The sequence below is a fragment of the Macrotis lagotis genome, chromosome 2 (genome assembly GCF_037893015.1).
Source record: "Macrotis lagotis isolate mMagLag1 chromosome 2, bilby.v1.9.chrom.fasta, whole genome shotgun sequence".
Taxonomy (NCBI): Eukaryota; Metazoa; Chordata; class Mammalia; order Peramelemorphia; family Peramelidae; genus Macrotis; species Macrotis lagotis.
This window is the reverse complement of record NC_133659.1, coordinates 173,298,849-173,325,507: the sequence shown is the minus strand read 5'-3', so window position 1 is coordinate 173,325,507 and position 26,659 is coordinate 173,298,849. Positions and strand designations below refer to the sequence as shown.

Below are 26,659 nucleotides of genomic sequence, written 5' to 3'. Positions count from 1 at the left end.
GCCTAAGGGGTATAGGGGGGCTTGGGGCCTCTTGGCCCCAGGACCAGGGATCTGTCCGCTGCGCCACTCAACCACCCTACAGCAGAGTCAGAGTGAAAGGAGAGAGAAAATATACTACATGGTAGTGGAGAAATACGAAAGGAGGGAGTTTTGATCAGCAATGTCAGCAGTGGAAAAATACGGAAGTAACTTTTGTGATGGATTTACCATAAAGAATGTGATCCACTCGCGACAGAGTTGTTGGTGTTGGAACACAAACTGAAGCACATTTTTTATTATTATTATTTTTTTGGGGGGGTGCAGGGCAAATGGGCTGGGTGGCCTGCCTGGGGCCACATAGCAGGGTGATCATGTCTAAGGCTGGATTTGGACCTGGGTGCTCCTGGCTCAGGGGCCAATGCTCTGTCCGCCACCCAGCCACCCCTACTATTATTACTATTTTATTTTATTTTGGGTCTTTTTTTCTTTTTTTTTTTGGTTTTTGCAGGGCAGTGGGGTTGGGGTGGCTTGCATGTCACATGGCTGGGTGATTGTTGGGTGTATGGGGCCAGATATGGGCTCAGGTGCTCCTGGCTCCAGGGCTGGTGCTCTGTCCATTGCGTCATCTGGCCATACCTACAATTATTACTATTTTTATTTATTTATTTGTTTGTTTATTTATGTATTTAATTTTTTTTCTCTCCCCTTTACTTTATTGCTCAAGCGAGTCTATATTTTTTCTGGGGGGGGGAGTATTTTGTTTACTCTTAAACAAGAATATTTTATTAATATATTAAAAAACATTATTTGTACAAAACTGAGAATAAATAAATATTAAATATTTTAAAAAATTAAGAAGGTATAACACAAAGAAAGTAACAGGGAAGTTAAAGAGAGATTAAAGAAAAACACATGGATTGCTAATTAATTTTGGCAGGCCAGCTTCCAGATTAAGCAGAAGTCAGAAAGCAAAAGATACCAAGCCTCTGCCTGAAATCTCCTTAAACCCCCCTTTGGAGTCCATGGGAAGAGGTGGTGACTTGGGAGTTGCCCAAGTCCTGTACTGGTGAGATTGTCTTTTGAGGAGGCATTAAGGATCTCTGATTCTGACCTGGGTGGCATTGGATCTTGTTTCAGCACCTGCATAATGGAGTTTTTTTTATAGAGAAAGAGTGAATATTTACAAAATTTTGTTTACAATTAATTTCAATATTCCCTATGTCCATGTTCTCTGCATCAATATGATGGTATACTTAGAGAACCTGAGAAAATCTAAAAAACTCCTTGAAACAATAAATTCAGCAAAATAGCAGGACATAAAATAAACCCACATAAATCATCAGCATTTCTATATATGAACAACAAAGCCCAAAAGCAAGAGAAAGAAAAATTCCATTTAAAGTAACTGTAGGGAATCTACCTCCCAAGACAAACCCAGAAACTGTATGAACATTATAAAGCACTTCTCACCCAAATAAAGTTAGATCTAAATAACTCGGAAAATGTCAATTGCTCATGGTTAGGTTGAGCTAATGCAATAAAAATAATGATTCTACCCAAATTAAATTACTTATTCAGTGCCATACCAATCAAACTACCAAAATAATTATTTTACTGAACTAGGAAAAAATAGTAGCAAAATTAATCTGGAGCAACAAAAGGTTAAGAATACAAGGGAACTGATGAAAAAAATGTAAAGGAAGTTGGCCTAGCTCTACCAGATCTAAAACTGTATTATAAAGTGACAGTCATCAAAACTGCCTGGTACTAGTTAAGAGCCAGAGTAATGGATCAGTGGATTAGGATAGGTTCAAAAGAAACAGCAGTAAATAACTACAGTAATCTCCGGTTGACAAACCCAAAGACATTAGCTTCTCAGATAAGAACTCATTATTTGACAAAAATTGTTGGGAAAACTGGAAAATAGTATGGTAAAAACCAGGTGCGGATTTTAGACATAAAGGCCAACACTATAGATAAATTAATAGGCCAAGAAACGCTCTATTAGATCTATGGAAAGGGGACAAATTTCTGACAAATAAGAAAGAGTACATTATAAACATCAAAATGAATGATTTTGATTATATTAAATTAAAAAGGTTTTGCACTAATAAAATCAGTGCTGCCAAAATTAGAAATAAAGCAGAAAGCTGGGAAACAATCTTCACAACTAGGAGCTATGATAAAGATCTCATTTCTAAAATATATAGAGAATTGCATCAAATTTATAGGATTACAAGTCATTCCCCAATTGGCAAATGGTCACAGGATATGAAGATAGTTTTCAAATGAATAAATTAAAGCGTTGTGTAATCATATGAAAAAATTCTCCAAATCATTACAACTAAGAGGTTATCACCTCATACCTGTTAGATCAGCTGAGATGACAAAAAGGGAAAATGATCAATGTTGGAGAGGTTGTGGGAGTATTAGGACATTGATACATTGCTGGTGGAGTTGTGAACTGATCCAACCATTCTAAAAAGCAATATGGAACTATGCTCAAAGAACAATAAAACTGTTCATACCCTTTGACCCAGCAATTCTAAATCTAGGTCTATATCCAAAAGAAATCATAAAGAAATGGGAAAAGTCCCACATATTCTAAAATATTCATAGCAGCTCTTTTTTGTAGTGGCAAAGAATTGGAAATTGAGGGGATGTTCATCAATTGGGGGGAATAGTTAAAATTTATGGTATAAGAATATTATGGAATACTATTGTTCTAAAAGAAACCATAAATGGTTGAACTCTAGAGAAGCATGGAATGAATTACAGGATCTAATGCCAAGTGAAGGGAGCAGAGCCAAGAGAACAATATATCTATTAACAACTTTGTGAGATGATCAACCCTGATGGATACAGCTCCTTTCAGTAGTTCAGAGAGTTAGGACAATCCTAGGTGGCTGGCTATGGACAATGCTATCCCCATCCAGAGGAAGAAAAGCAAAACAAAACAAAAAACCCCTTCAGAATCTGTTAAGTACTACATTGACTTTTTTTTTTAAGTTTTTTGCACGGCAAATGGGGCTAAAGTGGCTTGCCCAAGGCCACACAGCTAGGTAATCATTAAGTGTCTGAGGCCAGATTTGAACTCAGGTATTCCTGACTCCAGGGGTGGTGCTCTATCCACTGTGCCACCTACCTGCCCCTACATTCACTTTAAAAAATAAAAATCTCATGTATTTCTTTCCCTTAATCCTAATTCTTCACACTGAAAATGACTAATCTGTAATATTGTATATACAATATTAACCTGGTTGTTTGCCAATCAGGGGAGGGGAGTAGGAAGGGAGGGTGGAAGGAAATTTTGTAACTTAAAAATTTACATATGCATACGGACGAATGTTAAAAAACTTTCATAACACATATTTGGAAAAATAAAATATCAATTTGAAAAACTCACCAAACACTTATTGAACATTTCCCATTTGATGTCTCAATAGATACTTCAAACTTAACAACTCCAAAGTATAACTCATTATGTTGTCCCTTAAATTCAACAGTAATTACATATTGATACAAGTGCATCAGATCCTGTAATTCATTCCATGCTTCTCTAGAGTTCAACCATTTATGGTTTCTTATAGAACAATAGTACTCCATAACATTCATATACCATCACTATTTTAACCATTCCCCAATTGATGGGCATCTCCCTCAATTTCCAATTCTTTGCCACTACAAAAAGAGCTGCTATGACTATTTTGGGAACACATGGGATATGAAACATATATGATTGTCAATGGAAAAAAAAAGAAAAAATGCATCTTAAGGGTGAACGTGTATGTGGGGTGTGTGTGTGTGTGTGTGTGTGTGTGTGTGAGAGAGAGAGAGAGAGAGAGAGAGAGAGAGAGAGAGAAATGTTGAGAAACAAGTGATAGTGTGTTATACCCTAAAGTCAGGAAGACTGAAGTCAAATGCTGCTTTAGTCACTTAATCTTTGCTTGCCTCAGTTTCCTTTTCTATCAAATGGGATAATAATATCACCTACCTGTTGTTCTAAGGAGAAAATGATCATCTGAATACTGCTTTGTAAGCCTTAAAATGCTATACAAATCCTCTGTGTTATCATTGTACAAACCACCCAAAGGCCTAACTAAACTGAACTAAGCAGTGACTTTCCAAATGAACATAAATGAGAATTCATTATTATTATTTTTTTTTGGAAAGGGGGGGAAGGGGAAAATATTGAAACTGAAAAAAAAATAAAAAGGAAAGAAATTAGAGAACAAAGTACTTTACCCTTTCATGGAGGATGCTGTATAGGGAGCCAATATTAATCCGCTCATAGACCAGACGAGTTTTCTCTAGATCCTGAGACAAACATACAGCCATCAACTGCAATAAGTGGGGATGGCGTAATTTACTGTGAGGGAGAAAAGATTTAAAAGATCAGATGTGTGAAAGGAAGTGAAAAAGGGTCTTTATCCTTCCTCTCTCCCTTCTTGGGATGATTTATTTTTAAAATACATTGGATTTCTTTCTTTAGTTTGTACATGTATATTATATATATCATATACATATTTTAAATTCTTCAGTAGTTTGCATGATTTCTATTACATAAACATCATTTGAATGCAATGAATTTAGTCATCATAAAGGGACAAATTATCTGCAACCTATAAAAACACAGAGGACCAGTTCTAATCATAAACATTTACACAATAAGAGAAATGTACTCCATATATATCACAGATCCTATGTGTCAAGTAAACACACTATCTATATACTTCTAAGTTTATTTTAACAATGGGTGAGGGCAATATTTATATACAACTATTTTTTTTAGTTTTGTTTTTTTTGTAAGGCAAATGAGGTTAAGTGGCTTGCCCAAGGCCACACAGCTAGGTAATTATTAAGTGTCTGAGACCAGATTTGAACCCAGGTACTCCCGGATTTGAACCCAGGTACTCCCGACTCCAGGGCCGGTGCTTTATCCACCGTGCCACCTAGCCGCCCCTATATACAACTATCTTAATGTAAAATGAAGCAATGGTAAAATGTAAACTTAAGTTTCAAAATATTCTTTCAAACACTTTCAGATATCCACACTAATCTTTGTTTGAGTCAAAATAGGACCATCATATAAATGCCATAATTTACCTAGGAAATGGCCTTTCCTATACCAGGTGGGTAGGGCTGGCAGGCAGGACATGATGTGTCATCCCTAGCTTAGTTGAGTTTGAGAATGCTTCTGGGGGGCAGCTAGGTGGCACGGTGGATAAATCACCGGCCCTGGAGTCCGGAGTACCTGGGTTCAAATCCGGTCTCAGACACTTAATAATTACCTAGCTGTGTAGCCTTGGGCAAGCCACTTAACCCCATTTGTCTTGCAAAAACCTTTAAAAAAAAAAGAGAATGCTTCTGGAGAAGACCACTGCTTTGGTGCTAATTACACTCACCATGTGCTGGGGACATAAGGCACTAGGGGCTGAGATGAAATACTAAATGGGAGAAAATTTTGAAGATGGAGGGGGATTAGTCACCCCCTCAGCTTGAGAAAAAGATTATTTCTAAAACTTTGCCTTTTCCTCCCAGTTCCCAGGAAAAACATGTGGCATTGTTCTACCAGCTCCTTTTGAGTCACAATGAGTGTAGCCCAATTAACATGGAAAAGTTATTTTTTTTTCAAGTTTCATTAAAAGGTAAGTAATTCTACCTAAAACCAATAGCTTGTTGCTATTGATAGAGGTTCTCAGCTTGCATCATTGCTGGAACTCTCAACTGCTCTTCTAGAAAGATGTTTCTAAGATATGAGGCAGGAAAAGGATGTGTGGCGGACCCCAAGGGTGCCATTCTCACTCTGAACCTCTTTGGACTGAGAAACATAAATGAGCAAGAGTATTTTCAAGGCCTCTCTGGTTTGACCCACAGAAATGAAATATAATTGGGTCTTTTTCTATTTCATTTCCAGGATGCACAGAGGCACAAAGAGCTTCTGTCCCCAGTGTCAGAGTTAAATATGCTATGTCATTTCATGTGCAAAAAATATGACTTTAAAGATCAATGTCACAATTGGCTGGGTTCCACTGACCTTAGTCAGCCACACTGGGGAATGCCCTTAAATGAGTGCCTCTCACTCTTGCCAGTTGGTTACTAGCTGAATTCTTGAGGAAGAGTAATCAGCTTTGGAAACCCATATGTGTTGCTCAGTGAAGGAGCTTGGAATCAGATGAAAAAAATGAGGGTCACCAACCTCCATTGCTACAGTCTCGAACAAACTAAAATGCCCTGAAACTTCTTGGGAGTCAGTTTCCCAAGGTCTGATCAACCCTGGTTAAACTGAGGGTTGAATTCCTAGCCTGGCTAGATCTGGGGAACTAGCCTTACAACAGTAACCCAAGGTCTTAAAGATTCACAGAAGCTTCCTGAGTGGAATCAGAGTAGCAACTCAGACATCACAAAAGCACACAAGTCTCAGCCCCTCTCTGGCCTGACCTGCCATTTGGACTTGCTCTGCTGCATTGACAGATACCAATGTCAATCCAGATTGGCCTTGGATGAGATTTTACTTCTACTTCATCCTCTGCAGGAAGAGTTTCCAGACAGGAACAGGACCAAGGGTCCTTCCTCTTCTGATGCAGCAACAAATGATGTCTGTAGAGCTCTTACTGACGTACCCAGAGGATAAACAAAACTATTCAGGGCAAAGAATATGAAACCTCTAAAATTTTCTACCATATATACAATTAAAGAGTTTTACTGTTTAAAATCATTTTCAGATACATTATCATAATGAATTTCCCTATTAACCCCATGAGGTAATACTAATAATAATAGCTTTCATCCTCTCCAAGCCACACTCCTCTTTTAGACTTTATATGTCTCAGAAACTTCTTCACCCTGGAAGTTCATTTCTCACACTAGAAGTACCCTCCAGCCCTTTGACCTTTCCCTCTCATTAGCTGATTTTTTCTTGAACCTCCATTTTTAAGATGAGGTCTAGGTCAGCAGATCTTTACTTTTTTGCTAGACTTTTGTCTTGAATGTTCTCAGTCTGGGTATTTAGTACCCTAACCAAAAAACATTTCAAAAATGAAACCCACCCCATCTTTCTCTTCTCCTTTAGAATGTAAGCTCCTTGTGGGCAAGGACTGTCTTTCTTTTTGCCTGTATTTATATTCCCAGTGTTTAGTAAGATCACTGGCACTCAGTAAGCACTAGGGAAATGTAGGTTGACTTGATCTAAAAAGTAAATAAAGTTAATGTTGTTTAATCCCTCTCACAGGTGAAGAGAATTCAAGTTCAGGGAGGGTGACTCACCCAAGAAAGTTAAGGTTTGGAGCTAAGAATCAAAGTGAGGCTTCATTTTCAATCCAGCATCTTTCACTATATTACTGTGATAAAGAAGAATTGGAGACTAGTGCCCTGATATTATCATATGGTTAGGAAGTAGAGATCCTGGATTCAAAACCAGGGCTCCTAAGCATGGTCAGTCTCTGTTTCTCTCTGTGGCTCTCTCTCTCCTTCTCCCCCCCCCCCCCCCCACATGCCCACATTTCACAGAAATGCACCAATTCTCATTCCTGGGGTTTCTGATGCTCTCTCAGGTCTTATTCTAAGCCTCACTCAGTCTTTGAATAGATAAATTTTCTACCCAGAGGGAATAACTGTGAGCTGGTCAGATATATACATCTCATATAAATAAGGGAATCTATATTCTGAGCAAATCTAATCTCCCTCCTAAATTCAGTTAGGGAGAGTCAGTTTCGCAAGGTCTGATCAACCCTGGTTAAACTGAGGGTTGAATTCCTAGCCTGGCTAAAGCTGGGGAACTAGCCTTACAACAGTAACCCAAGGTCTTAAAGATTCAAAGAAGCTTCCTGAGTAGAATCAGACCAGCAACTCAGACATCACAGAAACTTTAGAAGTAGAAGAACCTGATGCACAGGTTTTACAAACCAGTAGAGAAAGCACTGGGGCTTGAGTTCAAATCCAAGTTCAGACACTTACTAGCAATGGGCAGTTCACTTAACCCTGTTTGTCTCAGTTTCCTCATCTGTAAAATAAGCTGAAGAAGGAGATTGGCAAATCATTCTAGTATCTTTGCCAAGAAAACACCAAATGGGGTCATGAATATTATTGAAACGATACAACCACAACAACCTGACTCTAAATCCAAGATCCTAAAGTGGGTTATTAAATTGCCAGCAACTAATCCAACTTCAGCACCTTCCACTGAGAATGCTTCCTCTTGTGTCTTATTTAGTACCCCTACTGTGACCTGGGCACCCCGGTGGTATTTCAAGTCATGTCACACACCCCGTGACGTTTGTCTCTTACCTACTATGCTCTTGTTCTGCAATCAGCAAGTCAGCAAACCGAAGCTTACTGCAGTTGAGGTGAGTTGCAAAATTGAGTTCCTTCACAGTGACTCTGCTGCCATTCCACACCAGACTAAATATGGAGGGAGAAAGCACTTTCAGTCAACTTCCCACAGAGTAGATTGTTTCAACTGAAATCCTGTTTCCTGAGGTTTGTTATCTCACTCAGCAACCAAAGTGGTTCAGTGAGTGAACACTGATGATGAGTAGTCTCTTCAATCCCTTCATTCTTCTTTACTGAATATTTGCATTAGCACCCACAAAGGGAAGAAAAGCACAACTGATTCTATCCTTTTTAAAAGCAAGGTTATCTTTGTCACCAATCAGCAAGCATCAACACTGTCCTAAATGCTGAGGGAGACACAAGTTTCTTTAAGAAACTTGTAAAAAACGGTTCATAGCCAGAAACCAGTAACAATATTTGGCAGTGAAAGTCTCTGTGCTAGAGTCTGGAGGCTGCTCCATCCAAGCACATCAGGCGTCTGGAGAAGGGAAAATTGAGTGAGCTATCAGGACTCTGAGTATGACCTCCAGAAAGAGCTTATTTGTAGTCTAAGCTTAGGAAGGCTGAAAGGATCTGGACAGGAGATGGAGGAATATGGCAAGATGTAAATTTTCTGTCACTGGGGTATGTTTCCTGTTGTTTTCTTGTTTTTGTATTACCTGTGCCTAATACCAGAGCCTTGGAGTGATGTACAGTGGGAGCCCATGTTTACAAACAGGACCTGTGACTCCATGGAGAATATAAACTACCTTAAGTAAATTTAAACAGTAAAAGAAGCTCCAACTATCCTGAGGGGAAACTTGCATGTGACTCTGAACCATCTTTGATACTATGCCACCTTCTTTATTCCATTTCTATATAATCCCTTGCCTGACCTGGAGTTGGTGAAAAGATCTACCATTTTATCCTATGCCACCCAGGACCACAGTCTTCTTGTGAGTAAAGTCCTTCAATTAATCTAATTAACCCTAATAAACATATTAATAACCAAGCTTTCCAGCATCTCAGTGTTCTCTCAAAGGGTTTGCCACCATATAATTGGCATAATCAGGGCAGAATAGATCTCCCCCATTACAAGAAATCAGGCTTCCAAGAGATCCTTATAGAAGGTATTCCAGGTACTAGAAGCAGCCCCAACTGTGCCATGAGCATGCTCTCTAGGTTCTTGTTTGATTTCTATTCTGGTTCACATAAAGAACATAAGATACAACAATATGTGAAGTACTGAACAAGCCTTGATTGAATGAAAACCAGTTTGCTGAAACATCTATTTAGTGTGCTTTAAAATCTGGAGAATGGCTTGGGAAAAACTGAGTTGTCATATTGTAGACTTATTGGGATCTTTTGGATTTTTTGGCTATTTACTTATGCTTTATATTCATGACCTGTTCAGGCTTTGTCCTCTAAAAAATATGGATATTTGAACAATCAGTCTGCAAGAGCAGCCATGGGTTGAACAATAATTACCTAATGCTTTCTTCTTCATCCTTTCAACCACATGTTTTAAGACCTCCAAAGTACATATATAAGAATGGAGGTAACTGAAATAGCCATTTCCCCATTAATTAAAATGTTAGGAAATCAGGTAAAGAAATGGGGGAGAAGATATGTCCAAAAATTAGATCCACTAAAGTTATAAAAACACAGAAATCAAGATATACTGACTTCCTGTCATATATATGTATATATATATATATATATATATATATATGTAAATCAGGAGAAATACTAGAAAGACATGTCTTCTATTTCTTCCATATTGTCATGGGACCAAATCAGTTTTGTTATGTCTTTTCACATATCTGGTATGCTAGAAAAATTGCCAAAAACAAATCCACTTGGAGAGCATTTTCTACTAAATGCTGGTGTGATTGGAGAGAAGAGATATTTAGCTCCCGAAAATTAGGAACAGAAGCAAGAATCAGTTTTCTGAATGGAGAGCAGAGGGAGAAGGGCAGTGAAGAGACCAGATTGAAAATACATATTGGAGCATATAAGGGTTATAAGTAGAACCTAAGGCTGTATGGGGAGTATAAGATGAGGTTATTAAGGGTGATAAAAACCAGGCAGAGGAGTTTTCTAAACTAAATGCCATCATTGTTTCTCCTAAGTGACAGGATGTTAAGGGTTCTTTTAGAATCAATGGAAATAAAAACAACTATCTGTTGTTCCTACAAAAATGGAGCCATTTGGTTAGGAAAGAGCTGGACCAGATGGTGCTGCTGTAAGGTCAGTTCTCTAGCTACAAATGAAAATGTCCTTAGAGAGAATAACTGGACTTATTTCACTACCACAATTTGTACTGGATTTTAAACAGGTGTCAGGAAAAGATAATGATTTGGAATGCTACAAAACAAGAAAAGCAATTCTTTATCCACAAAAATGACAATAATGGTTTCATAAGGAATAAGTTTTCTTATGATTGGTTAGAAACATCCAGAGTTTTAGAAAGACAAATACAGATAATTTAGTCTTCCTACTGTTCAGGAAGCAAATTTCCAGAGTGGGCCTTAGGTACATTTTGACTTACTTCGTCATGACCATGTAGGGACCACTACAGAAGGAGAAGGTTGATTCATCATCTGCTTGAATTACTTCCTTTTCTCCAATGACTGGGAGAGATCCCAAATAAGCCAGCTGTGTTCCTCCTGTGAGATAAAACTGAAGCCAAAAACTTTCCCTTATAATGTGAAAAGGAAAAGAAAAAGTACTAAGCCACATTAGTTACAACTTACAGAATTTAAGGACTGATACAATCAAAAATACAAGGCCACATTTAGAAATAGGACCTTCAAAGTTATCTTAACAATTAGGAAACTGGAAACCAGAGAGAAATGTGACTGCCCCAAGTCTCATGGCTAATAAACAGCTGAGTCAAAATTTAAAGCTCCCTAATTCCAAATTCAGTCTTCTTTCCACTATACCATACTACCTCTCATTATACCCCCTCTATTTCCTTTTTGTTTGTTTGATTATAATTTGTTTTTATCAATATCTTATTTCTTATATCATGATAGTTATCATAAGTGTCCTTTCCTTTGCCCTTCCCAGAAAAACCATCCTGTAAAACAAAAAGTATTTTTAGAGAAGGAAAAAAGTCAGCACATCTTGCCCACATGCTGAAAAAGTCTGAAAAGGTAATGGACAGTTCTGTGGATCTCCCATCTCCAGAGGAGTGGATCAGTGGGATGTTTACTAATAGTGTTTCTTTGAGGGGTATACTTTGGGATCCAAAATATCTTCTCTCACATGATCAATGAGTCTCCTCTGTAAATTTTGATTTAAAAAGCACTCCAAAATTTTTCACAATTCAGTACAAAAGTACTCTGTGAGATGTTAGAGATAAAGAGACAAAAAGTGAAACCTCCCTGACCTCAAGAGACAGATGGCATCTAGGTCCAAAAGGTGAACACAAAGTACTTTAAAGTTATCTCAAAGGAAAGGGGAAGTGGTCAGGAAATGTTCTTTGAAGAAAGCTGAGGATTTAATGAGATAGAAGGAAAAGGAAGTCTATTCCAGACATGGAGACAATTTGGACAAAGTCAAGGAGATAGGAGATGGAAGGTGATATATGAGAAGAAGCCAACATGTCAATTTCACTGGAATGGAAAGGTCATGAAAAGAAATAATTTGCACTAAGACTGAAAACTTGAGAGGGGCGGAATGAAGAAGGCTTTCTATTCCAGGCTAAGGATTTTGCATTTTATGCTACAGTCAAAGAGATTGTAAACTGTGGCAAATTTTGTGGAGGCTTCAAAATAGATGAAGACTAAGAAAATGACTTCAAATTTAACAATGATGAAATTAGTGGATACTATGAAGAGGGAAGTCAGGAGAGCGGGTCTGTAAAACAAATTTCAGGTAACTGGTAAGAAGTAATTAGGTAGCACAGGAGGTGCTGACTACTTTTTCTGGGAGCTGAAGAACAACTACATAAAACAGAAACTCAAAGGGTAAAAGAATTAAGGGAAAGTTTTTAAGATTGAGAGTGCTAGACAAAACCACTGTAACGAAGATTTTAAAAAATGGAGTAAATTGGGAAAGTTTTTACAGCTAGTATTTCTGACAAAGGACTCATTTCTAAAACAGAGAACTGAGTCAAATTTTTAAAAAAAACAAGCCATTCCCCAATTGACAAATGGTCAAAGGATATGTAAAGGCAATTTACAGATGAGGAAATCAAAATGATCCAGTCATATGAAAAATTGCTCTGAATCACTACTCATTAGAGAAATACAAATTAAAACATCTCTGAGGTACCAGCTAACACCTCTCAGACTGGTCAATATGACCAGAAAGGACAATGATCAATGTTGGAAGGGATGTGGGAAATCTGGGACACTAATACATTGTTGGTGGAGCTGTGAACTCATCCAACCTTTCTGGAGAACAATTTGGAATTATACCCAAAGGGTAACAAAAAACTGCATACCCTTTGATTCAGCAATACCACTACTGGGTCTATACCATGAAGAAATGATGAAAAAGGATAAAAAATATCACTTATACAAAAATATTCATAGCAGCCCTGTTTGTGTGGCAAAGAATTATAAATTAAATGAACATCCTTCAATTGGGGAATGGTTTAAAAAACTGTGGTATACACACACACACACACACACACACACACACACACATATATATGTCATGGAACACTATTGTTCTATGAGAAACCAGGAGGGATGGGAATTCAGGGAAGCCGGGAAGGATTTGCATGAACTGATGCTGAGCGAGATGAGCAGAACCAGAAGAACACTGTAAAACCTAACAACAATCTGGGGGTGATGATCAAACTTAATGAACTTGCTCATTCCATCAGTGCAACAATGAGGGACAATTTTGGGGTATCTGCGATGTAGAATACCATCTGTACCCAGAGAAAGAATTATGGAGTTTGAACAAAGACCAAGGACTATTAACTTTAATTAAAAAAACCTGTTATCACAGACTTCCAGCCAAGATGGCGGAGAGAAGACAGACACAGTTCTAAAGTCTCCTGATCTCTTCCCCATCTATCACATGAAACAAACCTCTTAAAAGAAATCCGACCCACAAAACGCAGAAAGAAAAGCCAGGAGAAAGAACATCTACCTCAGGATTTGTCTCCAGTAGCAGCTTTGGCTGAATTCAGGCGGGTAAGTCTGGGCTCAGAGGGAGGATCAGCCCCGGATCAACCAGATTAACAGCTGAATTGGAACCAGGAGTCTGAGGGCCGAGAGCCAGACCTTCTGGATCAGTGGTGGGGCTGGACAAAAGGGGCTTAGGTCCGCAGGGGAGCAGAGGCGCTAGTGTTGGTACTATCCCCCTGGAGCTTGGGGACTGAGCTGGGGGGAGAGTTCTGGTTCAGGAGAGCTGCAGACACCATCCTGGGCTCCTCTGGTCCCATTGCAGCTCAGAACTCCTCCCAAACAAACAAATGCAAACTACTTCTGCCTCAGGCCCAGGTGTGTGAGCAGAAGAACCAGCCCAGCTGAGGAATGATCTCAGGCCAGGGTAAAGAGCACCATTGATTTAAGGCAAAAGAATTCAATAGCTCCAACTCCTTCCTTCAAGCAAAGGGAGAAGGCCTCAGTAAAGGTCACAGACACTCCAGAGAAAGCAACCAGCACCTCCTACTGGCCAGCCAGAGAAACTGCACTCAGTGAGTAAAGCCTTTAGTGATCTCAAGCCCCTGTGAACCAGCCCCGCCCCAACTCAAGGTCTTAGCAAAATGAAGAAGGGTCAGCGGAAAGGTAGATCCATAGAAAAATTCCAGGAAGGGAAAGACCCTAACTCACGAGAGACCTGAAACCTTTGAGGAGAATACGATCTGGTCTCCAGCATAGAAAGACTTCCTTGAAGAAAAAAGGAAGGAGCAAAAATTTGGGAGAGACAATTATTACCTTGCAACAAGAACACAAAACCATAGAAAGTACAATTGGACAAACACAAAAGGAGAATAAATCTCTCAGATCATCAACTGGACCAATACAAAATGAGAATAATTCTCTCAGATCCTCAAATGAGCAAATGCAAAAAAGAAATTAATTCTCTCAAAACCTCGATTGGTCAAATGGAAAGCTCTTGCAAAAGTAGAATTGACCAATTGGAAAAGGAGTTGCAAAAGGTTAATGAAGAAAACTCCTCCCCCCAAAAAAGAATGGAGTCTACAGAAACTAATGACTCCATGAGACAGCAAGAGTCAATTAAACAAAATCAAAAAATAGAAAAAATAGAATATAAAATATCTCATCAACAAAACCACTGACCTTGAGAATAGATTGAAAATTACAGGACTTCCTGAAAACATTGAAGAGAAAAAAAGCCTGGACTTAATATTACAGGATCTAGTGATGGAAAACTGCCCTGATATCATGGAATCGGAGGGCAAAGTAGTTACTGAAAGAGTACATCGATCCCCACCAGAAAAAGATCCTAAAATGAAAACACAAAGGAATGTTGTGGCCAAACTGCAGAACTATCAGATAAAAGAGAAAATCCTGCAAGCAGCCAGAAAGAAACAATTTAAATATCAAGGAGCCACAGTAAGGATCACGCAGGACCTGGCTGCATCAACATTAAGGGATCGAAGGGCCTGGAACGAGATATTTCGAAGAGCAAGGGAGCTTGGAATGCAGCCAAGAATCTACTTTCCTGCAAAGCTGAGCCTTCTCTTCCAGGGAAAAAGATGGACATTTAACAAAATGGAAGAATTCCAAAAATTTCTGATGAAAAGACCAGAGCTAAACAGAAAATTTGGACATCAAACAGGAGGTTCAAGAGACTCATGAAAAGGTTAAAAAAAAAAAAAAAAAAGGAAGGGCGGTAAAAGGAAAAAAATGCAATCCAGTAAGTTGAAACTGGCTATATCACAGCATGGGGGAAAAAAGATTCTCAGAAATCTTGAGAATTGTAACTCTAACAGAGAGAATACACCTAGCCAGAAATGAGGGACATTCATGACCTATCCATGAGGCTGCTATCTAATGGGATGTAACTGGCTTTAACCCCACTTGGGAGAAAGACTCTAATAACTTCCAGGAATTTTGACTCTATTCGACAGAATATACTGAACTAGAAGGGACACTCAAAATTTTCTATGACTTAGATAGAATGATCTAAAAAACATTACCTCCTTAAAAAGGGGGACAGGAAAGAGACAGGAGAAGGGAGGGGATTGAATGGGGATAAATCTCATTACACTAAGAGGTACAAAAAACCTATGGTAATAGAGGGGAAGAAGGGAGCAAAGGAGAAACACCTGAATCTTCTTCTCATCAGACTTGGCTTAAAGTCAACCTACAAATACTCAGTTAACTTATAAAACATCTAACCTTTCAAGTATTAAAAGGGGAAAAAAGGGGGGATGGAGAAAGGGAAGGGGGAGTTGGGGAAAAGGGGGGAAATAACAAAAGGAAGAGAAAGGAAAAAGGGAAAGGGGAAAGAAAGGGGAGGGTGTGATATAGGAGGGCAAACACACTGAAGGGGGTGGTATTCAGAAACAAAATACTGGGGAATATGGATAAAGGGGGGGAAAGAGGGAAAAATACAAACAGAGGGAAGATAGCACAGAGGGCAATAAAGAATTAGTAATCATAACCTTGAATGTGAATGGGATGAACTTGCCCTTAAAACGTAAGCAAATAGCAGAGTGGATTAAAAAACAGAATACTACAATATGCTGCTTACAAGAAACTCATTTGAAGCAGAGACATACATATAGAGTAAAGGTAAAAGGTTGGAACAAAATATATTTTGCTTCAGCTGAAGTAAAAAAAGCAGGGGTAGCAATCCTTATCTCAGACAAAGCAGCAGCAAAAATAGATAGCTAAAAGAGATAAGGAAGGAAACTTTATCCTCCTAAAAGGTACCATAGACAATAAAGTCATTTCAATATTGAATATATATGCACCCAGTAGGTCAGCACCTAAATTCTTAGAGGAGAAGTTGAAAGAACTACAGGAAGACATAGACAGCAAAACTCTACTAGTGGGAGACCTCAACCTCCTGCTATCAGATCTAGATAAATTGAATCATAAAATAAACAAGAAAGAAATTAAGGAGGTAAATAGATTGTTAGAAAAATTAGATATGGTAAACTTATGGAGGAAACTGAATGGGGATAGAAAGGAATATACCTTTTTCTCTGCAGTACATGGAACTTATACAAAAACTGATCATGTACTAAGACAAAAATCCTAATGATCAACTACAGAAAGGCAGAAATAGTGAATATATCTTTCTCAGATCACAATGCAATAAAAGTCATATGCAATAGTGGGCCAAGGAGATATAGACCCAGAACATATTGGAAACTGAATAACCTCATTTTAAAAAATGAGTGGGACAAAAATCAAATTCTAGAATTAACCATTTTATTCTAGATAATGATAATAATGAAACAACTTACCAAAACTTATGGGATTCATTCAACGTGACTCTCAGGGGATATATTATAGCTCTAAATGCTTACATGAATAAATTGGAGAAAGAGGAAATCAATGAACTAAATATGCAACTAAAAATTTAGAGAAAGAACAAATCAAAAATCCCCAATTAAATACCAAATTAGAAATTCTAAAAATTAAGGGAGAAATTAATAAAATCGAAAGCAAAAAAACTATTGAATTAATAAATAAAACCAAAAGTTGATATTATGAAAAAAACAATAAAATTGATAAACCTCTGGTCAATTTGATTAAAAAAAGAAAGAAAACCAAATTGCTAGTATCATAAATGAAAAAGGTAAACTCACCACCAATGAGGAGGAAATTAAAGTAATAACTCGAAATTATTTTGCCCAACTCTATGCCAATAAATTTGATAATCTAAGTGAAATGGATGAATATTTACAAAAATATAAGTTGCCCAGGTTAAATGAAGAAGAGATTAAATACCTAAACAACCCTATCTCAGAAAAAGAAATTCAACAAGCCATTATTGAACTCCCTAAAAAAAAATCTCCAGGGCCTGATGGATTCACAAGTGAATTCTACCAAACATTTAAGGAACAACTGGTTCCAATCCTATATAAACTCTTTGGAAAAACAGGGAAAGATGGAACTCTGCCTAACTCTTTCTATGAAACCAATATGGTACTGTTACCTAAACCAGGAAGAGTTAAAACAGAGAAAGAAAATTATAGACCTATTTCCCTGATGTATATAGATGCAAAAATCCTAAATAAAATCTTAGCAAAATGATGACAACAAGTCATCACTAGGATAATACATTATGATTGAGTAGGATTTATTCCAGGAATGCAGGGTTGGTTCAATATTAGGAAAACTGTTAGTATACTCAATTATATCAACAACAAACCTATCAGAAATCATATGATCATATCAATAGATGCTGAAAAAGCTTTTGACAAAATACAGCATCCATTCCTATTAAAAACACTAGAGAGTGTAGGAATAAATGGACTGTTGCTTAAAATAATTAGCAGTATCTATCTGAAACCATCAACAAGCATTATATTCAATGGGGAGTGGCTAGAGGCTTTCCCAATAAGATCAGGGGTGAAACAAGGGTGCCCATTATCACCACTACTATTCAATATTGTATTAGAAATGTTAGCTTCAGCAATAAGAGAAGAAAAAGAAATTGAAGGAATTAGAATTCGGAAGGAAGCGATAAAACTCTCACTCTTTGCAGAAAACATGATGGTCTACCTAGAAAATGCCAAGAAATCATCCAAAAAACTACTGGACACAATTAGCAATCTTAGCAAAGTTGCAGGTTATAAAATAAACCCTCATAAATCCTCAACTTTTCTATATATGTCTAGCAAGAAACAGCAGGAAGAGCTAGAAAGAGAAATCCCATTCAAAGTAACCTCAGACAATATAAAATATTTGGGAGTCTATTTGCCAAGACAGACTCAGAATCTTTTTGGAAACAATTATAAAACACTTCTCACACAAATTAAAACATATTTAAATAACTGGGCAAATATCAACTGCTCATGGATAGGTAGAACAAATATAATAAAAATGACAATTCTACCAAAACTAAACTGTTTAGTGCCCTACCAATCAAAATTCCAAAAAATTACTTTAACGAGTTAGAAAAAATTGTAAGTAAGTTCATATGGAGAAATAAAAAGTCAAGAATTGCCAGGAGCTTAATGAAAAAAAGTGCAAAAGAAGGTAGCTTAGCCCTACCTGATCTAAAATTATATTATAAAGCATCAGTCATCAAAACTGTTTGGTATTGGCTAAGAAGTAGAGTGGTGGACCAGTGAAATAGACTAGGTGTAAAAGCAGGAGATGATTATAGTAAGCTGCTGTTTGATAAACCCAAAGAGTCCGACCATTGGGATAAAAACTTCCTCTTTGATAAAAATTTCTGGGATAATTGGAAGTTAATATGGAAGAAACTTAGATTAGACCAACATCTCACACCCTTTACCAAGATAAGATCCAAATGGTTACAGGACACAGACATAAAAAACAATACTATAAGCAAATTAGAATATCAAGGACTAGTCTACCTGTCAGATCTATGGAAAAGGGAGCAGTTTATGACTAAGGAAGAGTTGGAGAACATCACCAAAAACCAATTAGATGATTTTGATTACATTAAATTAAAAAGCTTTTGCACAAATAAAACCAATGTAACCAAGATAAAAAGAAATGTAGTAAATTGGGAAACAATCTTTACAACTAATGATTCTGACAAAGGACTCATTTCTAAAATATACAGAGAACTGAGTCATATTTTTAAAACAAAAAGACATTCCCCAATTGACAAATGGTCAAAGGATATGCAAAGGCAATTTACAGATGAGGAGATCAAAGCAATCCATAACCATATGAAAAATTGCTCTAAATCATTACTTATTAGAGAAATGCAAATGAAAGCTTCTCTGAGGTACCACCTCACACCTCTCAGATTGGCCAATATGACCAGGAAGGATAATGATCATTGTTGGAAGGGTTGTGGGAAATCTGGGACATTATCACATTGTTGGTAGAGCTGTGAATTCATCCAACCCTTCTGAAGAGCTATTTGGAACTATGCCCAAAGGGCAACAAAAATGTGCATACCCTTTGACCCAGCAATACCACTACTGGGTCTATACCCTGAAGAGATGATGAAAAAGGGTAAAAACATCACTTGTACAAAAATATTTATAGCAGTCCTGTTTGCGGTAGCAAAGAATTGGAAATCAAGTAAATGTCCTTCAATTGGGGAATGGCTTAGCAAACTGTGGTATATGTATGTCATGGAACACTATTGTTCTATTAGAAACCAGGAGGGATGGGATTTCAGGGAAGCCTGGAGGGATTTGCATGAACTCATGCTGAGTGAGATGAGCAGAACCAGAAAAACACTGTACACCCTAACAGCAACATGGGAGTGATGTTCAACCTTGAAGGACTTACTCTTTCCATCAGTGCAACAATCAGGAACAATTTTGGGCTGTCTGCAAAGGAGAGTACCATCTGTATCCAGATGAGGAGCTGTAGAGTTTGAACAAAGTGCAAGGACTATTCCCTTTAATTTGGAAAAAAACAGATATCTTATTGTCTGATCTTGTTACCTCTTAGACTTCTCTTCTCTTCTTTAAGGATATGATTCCTCTCTCATCACACCCAATTTGGATCAAAGTACAACATGGAAACAAAGCAAAGACTGACAGAGCACTTTCCGTGGGGGGTGGGGGTGGAGAGAGGGAAGCAAGCTTGGGGGGGAAATTGTAAAACTCAAATAATATCTTTAATAAAAATAAATAAAAAAACCATTATCTTTATTATGTAATTTTGCTCTCTTATACTTTATTTTTCTTTCTTAAGGATATGATTTCTCTCTCATCTCATTCAACTTAGATCAATGTATACCATGGAAACAATGTAAAGACTAAGAGACTGACTTCTGTGGAGGGTGGGGGGAGGGAAGTGAAATTAGGGGAAAAGTTGTGAAATTCAAAATAAATAAAATCTTTCTCAAAATTGAAAAAAATTTAGTAATAAGAACATAAGCAGGGAGGAAGGGAATGAAGATTAAAAAAAGTGCTTGAATATGAGATGGAGAAATATCTCAAATGATGGAGCAAAGTCTCAGAGGAGACTAGGCAATGGATCAAAGGTTCAAGGAAAGGAATTTACCTTGGAAAGGAGAAGGGTCACTTCATTCTATGAGAAAAGAAGGAAGAAGAGAATAAGTGAAAACAAAGAGAAGTTTTCAGGTGTGCAGAGATTCATGAGGATGTCTAGCGAAAAATGGTGAATAGGATTGGGGTGGAGTGAAGAGTTGAAAAGTAAAAAGATTTTTAAAAACTGCTGTCACCTTGTATAGCCCTTTGTAGCCCCCTGGAAACTACATGCTGGTCCATCTCATTGAAGTAAGACACTTAAGATATATGAATTCATCCTCCACAAATGTGCTAAAATTATTTTCCTCAAGTAGAGGACTGGAGGAGAGAATGGAAGTAGAAAGACCAACATTCCAATAATGCATACAAAATTCAACCTTTTTGTCATTATAAATGACAGAATAGTGTATGCAGAAGGAAGGGCTGGGGAAGTAAAGATACACACAAACCTACAGTCTAACTACTGTCTGACTAGGAAAATATAAAGCTCTCCAAGAAAATAAAAGGAAATAAGATCAGTTGAACAGAACAGAAGCCAGTGAATCTTGCCATCCACAGTCAGAAGTTGTTTGATTTTGCAGTATACTTTGTGCTCTCATTCCCTCATAACTGAAGGAATGATTTGTAAAATGCCAAATAAAGCACAGATTGGAATCATTCCGGGAACTGCTTGTGGAATCTCTCCTACCCAAACTAAGAACTCACTTTGCTTTAAGATAGAAAAAAAGGAGAAAATCCCCACTTGATATGTTGCAAGGTGGATGAGAAGGAAGAGAAAAGAGAAAGAAGCTGAGTGTAGGAACTGGACCCAAGACCTAGCCTAGCTTTAATTTGATTCAAATCAGTAATCTCTCTCTCTCTCTCTCTCTCTCTCTCTCTCTCTCTCTCTCTCTCTCTCTCTCTCCTCTCCCCCTCCCTCCCTCCCCCTCCCTCTCCCCCTCCCCCCCTTTTAGGATGGACTAGAAGCCACACATATTTATTCCCACTCTAGCATAACAAACTATTTATTAGGCACCTACAGTGAACAGCAGTTTGTCATCTTTAATACCTTACCTTCCCAAAACCAAAGCTGTAGATGTTTTTGGAAGAAACAATTCCAGGTTTCAGTGCACAGTTAGGGGAGTTGTCAGGATTTCTAAAATTGTTGAAAAAGAAAGGATTAACTATTTGTAGCTTCAGAAATGCTCCAAGACTAAGTGTCCCGACAATCAATTCTAATACCACTCCTCATACATACCACTCACTTGGCACATAAAATGCCCCACCTGTTTATTTGAAGTGACAAGGGCAGAAAAGCATTTTGCTCCCTGTTATCACTTTCAGACCATTCTTCTACCAGAGAGATGCTTAAGTTGGGGATTACAGATTTAACAAGATCTGTGAATTTGGATGGGAAAGATTAGATCTTTATTTTCACTGACTTTTGGTTTTTTGGCAATCCTTTGTATTTTATGTATTTATTTTTCTGAGAAGGGTCCAAAGGCTCTACCAGACTATCAAAGGAAGTTCAGACACAGAAAAGGTTAAGGATCTCTACTGCAATTCCTTAAAAACTTTTCCTTCTTCTAAGTCTATGCAATCTATCTATATCACTTTTCAGAAAAAAAATGCCTTGTTATCATCTACAAAACTCCAGGTCACTTTGCTGAATTTTGAAATTTCACTGTTTCTGAAACTTCCCCCTACCCCCTTCTTCTCTGAAATTAAACTAGCTCTGTCCTCTTTTTGATTTCCTATTCTCAGAGGTTTCACTCACCACCATAGCCATGCCTGTCTTAAGGGTTTTCTACTTTTAATAATTCATTGCTGTAAAAATTCTTGCCTTTCCTCAACCAATTTTTTGTTATTAACCTCAAAAAATCTCCTCATCCAGCTTTACCATCACTATTGATTTCTAGGTTTCTAAAAGGAAATTACATAATAATCAAGATGATTTCACCCTCTATAAATTTATGGTGACAGGCAATGAGCTACAGTCTACAGAAAATTCACCTTTGTCACTTTACTGTCTATTTTTCCAAGAAACTCTCTAAGACTACAAGTGATAGACAATTTGCTGATTTCTGTTACTGGAGGGAATTAGTCTACTTTTAAGTTTTTCACATTGTTGAAATCACAAATTTATTTACTGTGTGTAACTCAACTGAACCTTCACCATTGCTAGGCAATTCTTTCATTTCATCCTTTAGACTCCCTATATCATTTCTTTATAGCAATGATTCAAAATATTTTCTTTTCTCAACTTCAAACAAAATCCCCTATTGTGATAGAATATGACTTTCCACTTCCTCAACAAGAGGAATTTCCTTATATCCACTCCTCAAAACATCTTAGTATCATCACTTAAGTCTTTCTTCCTTCTCTCATGTTTCTGAGGAAGAAACATCACTGAGTGTAAAGAGGAGCCTAGGCTTAATAACCATGTTCATTTTTCTCTGATGGTTCTGTAATAATTTTAACACTTCTGTGTGTGGTCAAGTCTTGACTATACCTACCCTCCAGAACACCAGCTATTCCCACCCCCTTAACCCCTTCCTTGGATTCTTCTTCCTCTGCCTGATGAGCCTGCCAGGTCCCTCTCCCCAAACTTAAAAAAAGTTTTCACTTCATCTTTCTGCTCTTTATCTCAATACCCGTTCATTGTCAAATTCCTTTAAAAAGTGATCTATGACTGATGTCTCTATTTCTGTACTTTCTGCTCTTTCTCAGCTCCTTGTAGTTCTGGGTGCTGTCCCTACTAAGCTACTCAAATTGCTTTCTCCAAAGTTACCAATGACCATCTAATCACTAGATCCAAGGTTTCAGTCTTCATCCTCTGGATGCTTTGACAATTGATCATATTCTCTTAAATATTCTTTTTTTCTTTTACCTTCCCAAATAACAAATATTCTGTTGGTTCTTTTACTACTATAACCTTTCCTTCTGTCTTCTTCAGTGGATCCTTGTCATCATCCCAAGACTTTCGAGTTGAGTGTTTTTGCCCACAATTCTTGAGTGCTGAAATTTGGCAAGATATCTTGGGATTTACAGCTTCAAATCTTTCTGGTTCTCACTGACTGGCCAATAATGGTTAGCTGGTTCTTGTACTTTGTTATTTAAGAGGACTAAAATGACATCACTAGTCTGAGACAAATTACAGTGTGTCCAACTATGGTCTGGAAATAAGGTTAACTCATCTCTGAATTGGATTTCGGGAGATCACTCTGAGGATTTACAAGGGTATTAGTGTTGTTAAATTCAGACAAAACTCTTTGTACAGAATGGGAGTAATTAATTAAGTAAAACCCCCAATGTTAAAATGAAGAGTATGCTTATAGTAGTTTTGTGATAAATGGGATTTATTGCATGTGAAGCAAATTGTGAGTCTATATATATTACTAAAAAATACTAATAGTGATGTTATCAAGAATATTTATTGATTTCTTTTGGGAAAAAAACTTTCAGGAGAGAAAAAGCTTTGTAAAAGGCATTTATATAACGGACTTATTAAATTCTCTAATCTATAAGATAATTTATAATGTTAAACCTAATCCATAATAAGAGTTAAATGAGGTTTTAAAAGTATTATATATATAAAATTAAATTCTTGGAGAATCTCATTTCCTTTTTTGAAAATAGAAGAGTATAGGGGGCAGCTAGGTGTCACAGTGGATAGAGCACGGGCCCTGGGGTCAGGAGTACCTGGGTTCAAATCCAGTCTCAGACACTTAATAATTACCTAGTTGTGTGGCCCTGGGCAAGCCACTTGACCCCATTTACCTTGCAAAAATCTTTAAAAAAAAAAAAAAGAAAAGAAAATAGAAGAGTATTTAGGATAAAAGGTAAATAAGCATGTACAACAAATATGTAAAAATTAAATAATCCTTTTTGCTGTTTTTTATATAAAGGGAAGTTGTCAGCATGGACACCCTATGTTTAATGTAGGATAGCTGTTATATGTTCAGTTTTAAAGAAGTCAAAATTGTGGATTTCTTCCCTCATGGTAGTTGCAGACTCAGAGTATTAGTGACTAGGAAACTGGAAAGCATGTCCTGACCTTGGGATGCTTTTTTGTTGCTCTGGGTGAAGGGGCTCTGAAGAATGACAATTAAAAATTGTGTAGCCCCCTATAAGGTAACTTAATGATGAGTAAGATGTTGAAAAGTCTTTATCAGATATGTGATCAACTTTTCTAACTGCAGAGATATTGTACTTACAATTATTTGGTAATTTGTTGTGAAAATGTAAGCCATTTGGAACTACTGTACTATGTTAAAGTCTGGAATTAATAAGTAAATACTTTGAAGGGATAATGAAAGGAAATCTCAAAAATTACGACCCCCTCTGGGATCCCTAAAATTTTTAAACAATGTATTGGAACTTAGTATGGTTCTGTAGGTTTATGTATAATATAATAATGGGAAGATTGTTTTGTAAAACCTAGTAGTTAATGTGTTATTACTATTTTGTTATACTGGAATTAATAACATGTTGAAGGTTTAAAGTCATCTAAAATGTTCTAATGGTTTGAAAGAATTCTGAAAGTAATGATTTTTATTTTAAGCATGGCTAATAGTTAAACAGGATGAATGTGAAGCTGTCTTTATAAAAATTTTCCAGTTGTATATGTAAATTGGGATTATTGTGGTTATTTATCCCAAAACTGTGGTCATTTGCTTTATAGTAAAAGCAGTTATATAACATGAGAAAGATAAAAATAACAGCAATAATTTGAGACTTTTCTGTAATAACCTCTAGCTAATTGTGATGTGAGAATGATGGGGATGAAAACTGTCAAAGAAGACCTGAGAATGAATTTAGGAGATGATGAGCAACCTTCTAGACAAAGGAGGTGTTTAATTATTGTATGATACAGCAGGTTTTGGGGGGGGGTGTCCCCTAACCAAAAGACATCTGACATACCATCTTTGTTTAGGGAAAGAGGAAGGAAGAAGGGACAGAGCAGATATGATTTCAGACAAATGGATGTGGGTCTGGAGATCAGAAGTTAGTGCTACCAGGAAGACAGAGTTGAGTTAATGGCATATGCCTGTTAAAGAGGTTTTTGCTATGCTTCAGATGCTAGAAGAACTTGACTGATATTTGCATAAGGTTAGAAGATTACCCTATTTAGTGTGTTCTGATAACAAAGACACTAGAGATCAGAGGCCTTGAGCAAGAGGTAGTTAGAATAGTTAGAATTCCCTGTTTTAGCAAGGACCCAGGAGGGACACTCAGGGTTCTGGGGAGTGGGCTCATTAATTGGGACCCCATCATTATAATAATTGGTATTTAGTCCTTGTAAACAGGATTTGAAGTTCTAATTCGTTCGAGTTACTATTTAGATCCCATGGGACTTTGAATTGACTTTCTGTTCTGTGTCTGATACCAGAAATGATCAGCAAAACGAAGTGCTGGTGGTCAATGTTCTTTTAGAACTAGGAAGCCCAAAGGGGAGGCCTGTAAACTAGAGGTGACAGGTGCATTGGGATGAAAAATTGAAGGGTGGTTTTTCCTGTGGTCTGAGGTTGGACCCTTTCTGACTTGATTTCCCAAATGTCATATTTGGATAATGTCCAACCTGGTAGGTTAAATCTCATTAAGTCATTTGACTATCCAATATGACCTCTACCTGGAACTGACCTTCAAAATTATATCTATAAGGAAATTTTCCCTTGATGCCCTGGATCTTTATAGTAAACTACTATAAGCAAATTAGATAATATAAGTTTTAGGTCAATTGGATTTAAAAGCCAGATAGGTAAAGTGTGTGGTTCTGGCATCTGCCATCAACTATTTTTTTGTTTGTTTGTTTGTTTGTTTGTTTGTTTTTAAGGTTTTTGCAAGGCAATGGGGTTAAGTGGCTTGCCCAAGGCCACACAGCTAGGTAATTATTAAGTGTCTGAGACTGGATTTGAACCCAGATACTCCTGACTCCAGGGCAGGTGCTTTATCCACTTCGCCACCTAGTCATCCCCAACTATATGTTTTGATAAGAATTAGGATATTTAGGAAAGAAGAATGGGAAGTTTCTAGGACATAAAGATATGAACCTATATAATTACAGTTTCAAGTTCTAGTTTAAGGAAAGGAATGTGAGTCAACTAAGTACATCAGGAGAAAGGAAATATATGGTATATTTAGAAATATTTGGGGGAGGAAATTCATTTTAGTTAAAAATATTTGAGTCATTATTGTAATAAGAGCAAGAGGATGAGACTTTTTATTTGTAAGTCACTTGTTGGATATTCTTTATTCTAAGGTGATTGTCAGATGCATATGTTACACACT

General features: G+C 37.2%; 1 protein-coding gene across 5 annotated transcripts in view; it reads right to left on the bottom strand.

Annotated features, from left to right (window-relative positions):
- Positions 1-26,659, bottom strand: part of TEX14 (testis expressed 14, intercellular bridge forming factor) — a 148,855-nt gene that overhangs the window by 75,954 nt on the left and 46,242 nt on the right. For all 5 annotated transcript variants that reach the window (XM_074223600.1, XM_074223601.1, XM_074223597.1 and 2 more), the window contains exons 6-9: positions 21,443-21,524; positions 10,841-10,971; positions 8,266-8,379; positions 4,225-4,348 (exon numbers count right to left, since the gene is read on the bottom strand). In XM_074223600.1, the coding sequence (XP_074079701.1) occupies positions 4,225-4,348; positions 8,266-8,379; positions 10,841-10,971; positions 21,443-21,524 (451 nt within the window). The remainder of the gene's footprint in view (positions 1-4,224; positions 4,349-8,265; positions 8,380-10,840; positions 10,972-21,442; positions 21,525-26,659) is intronic.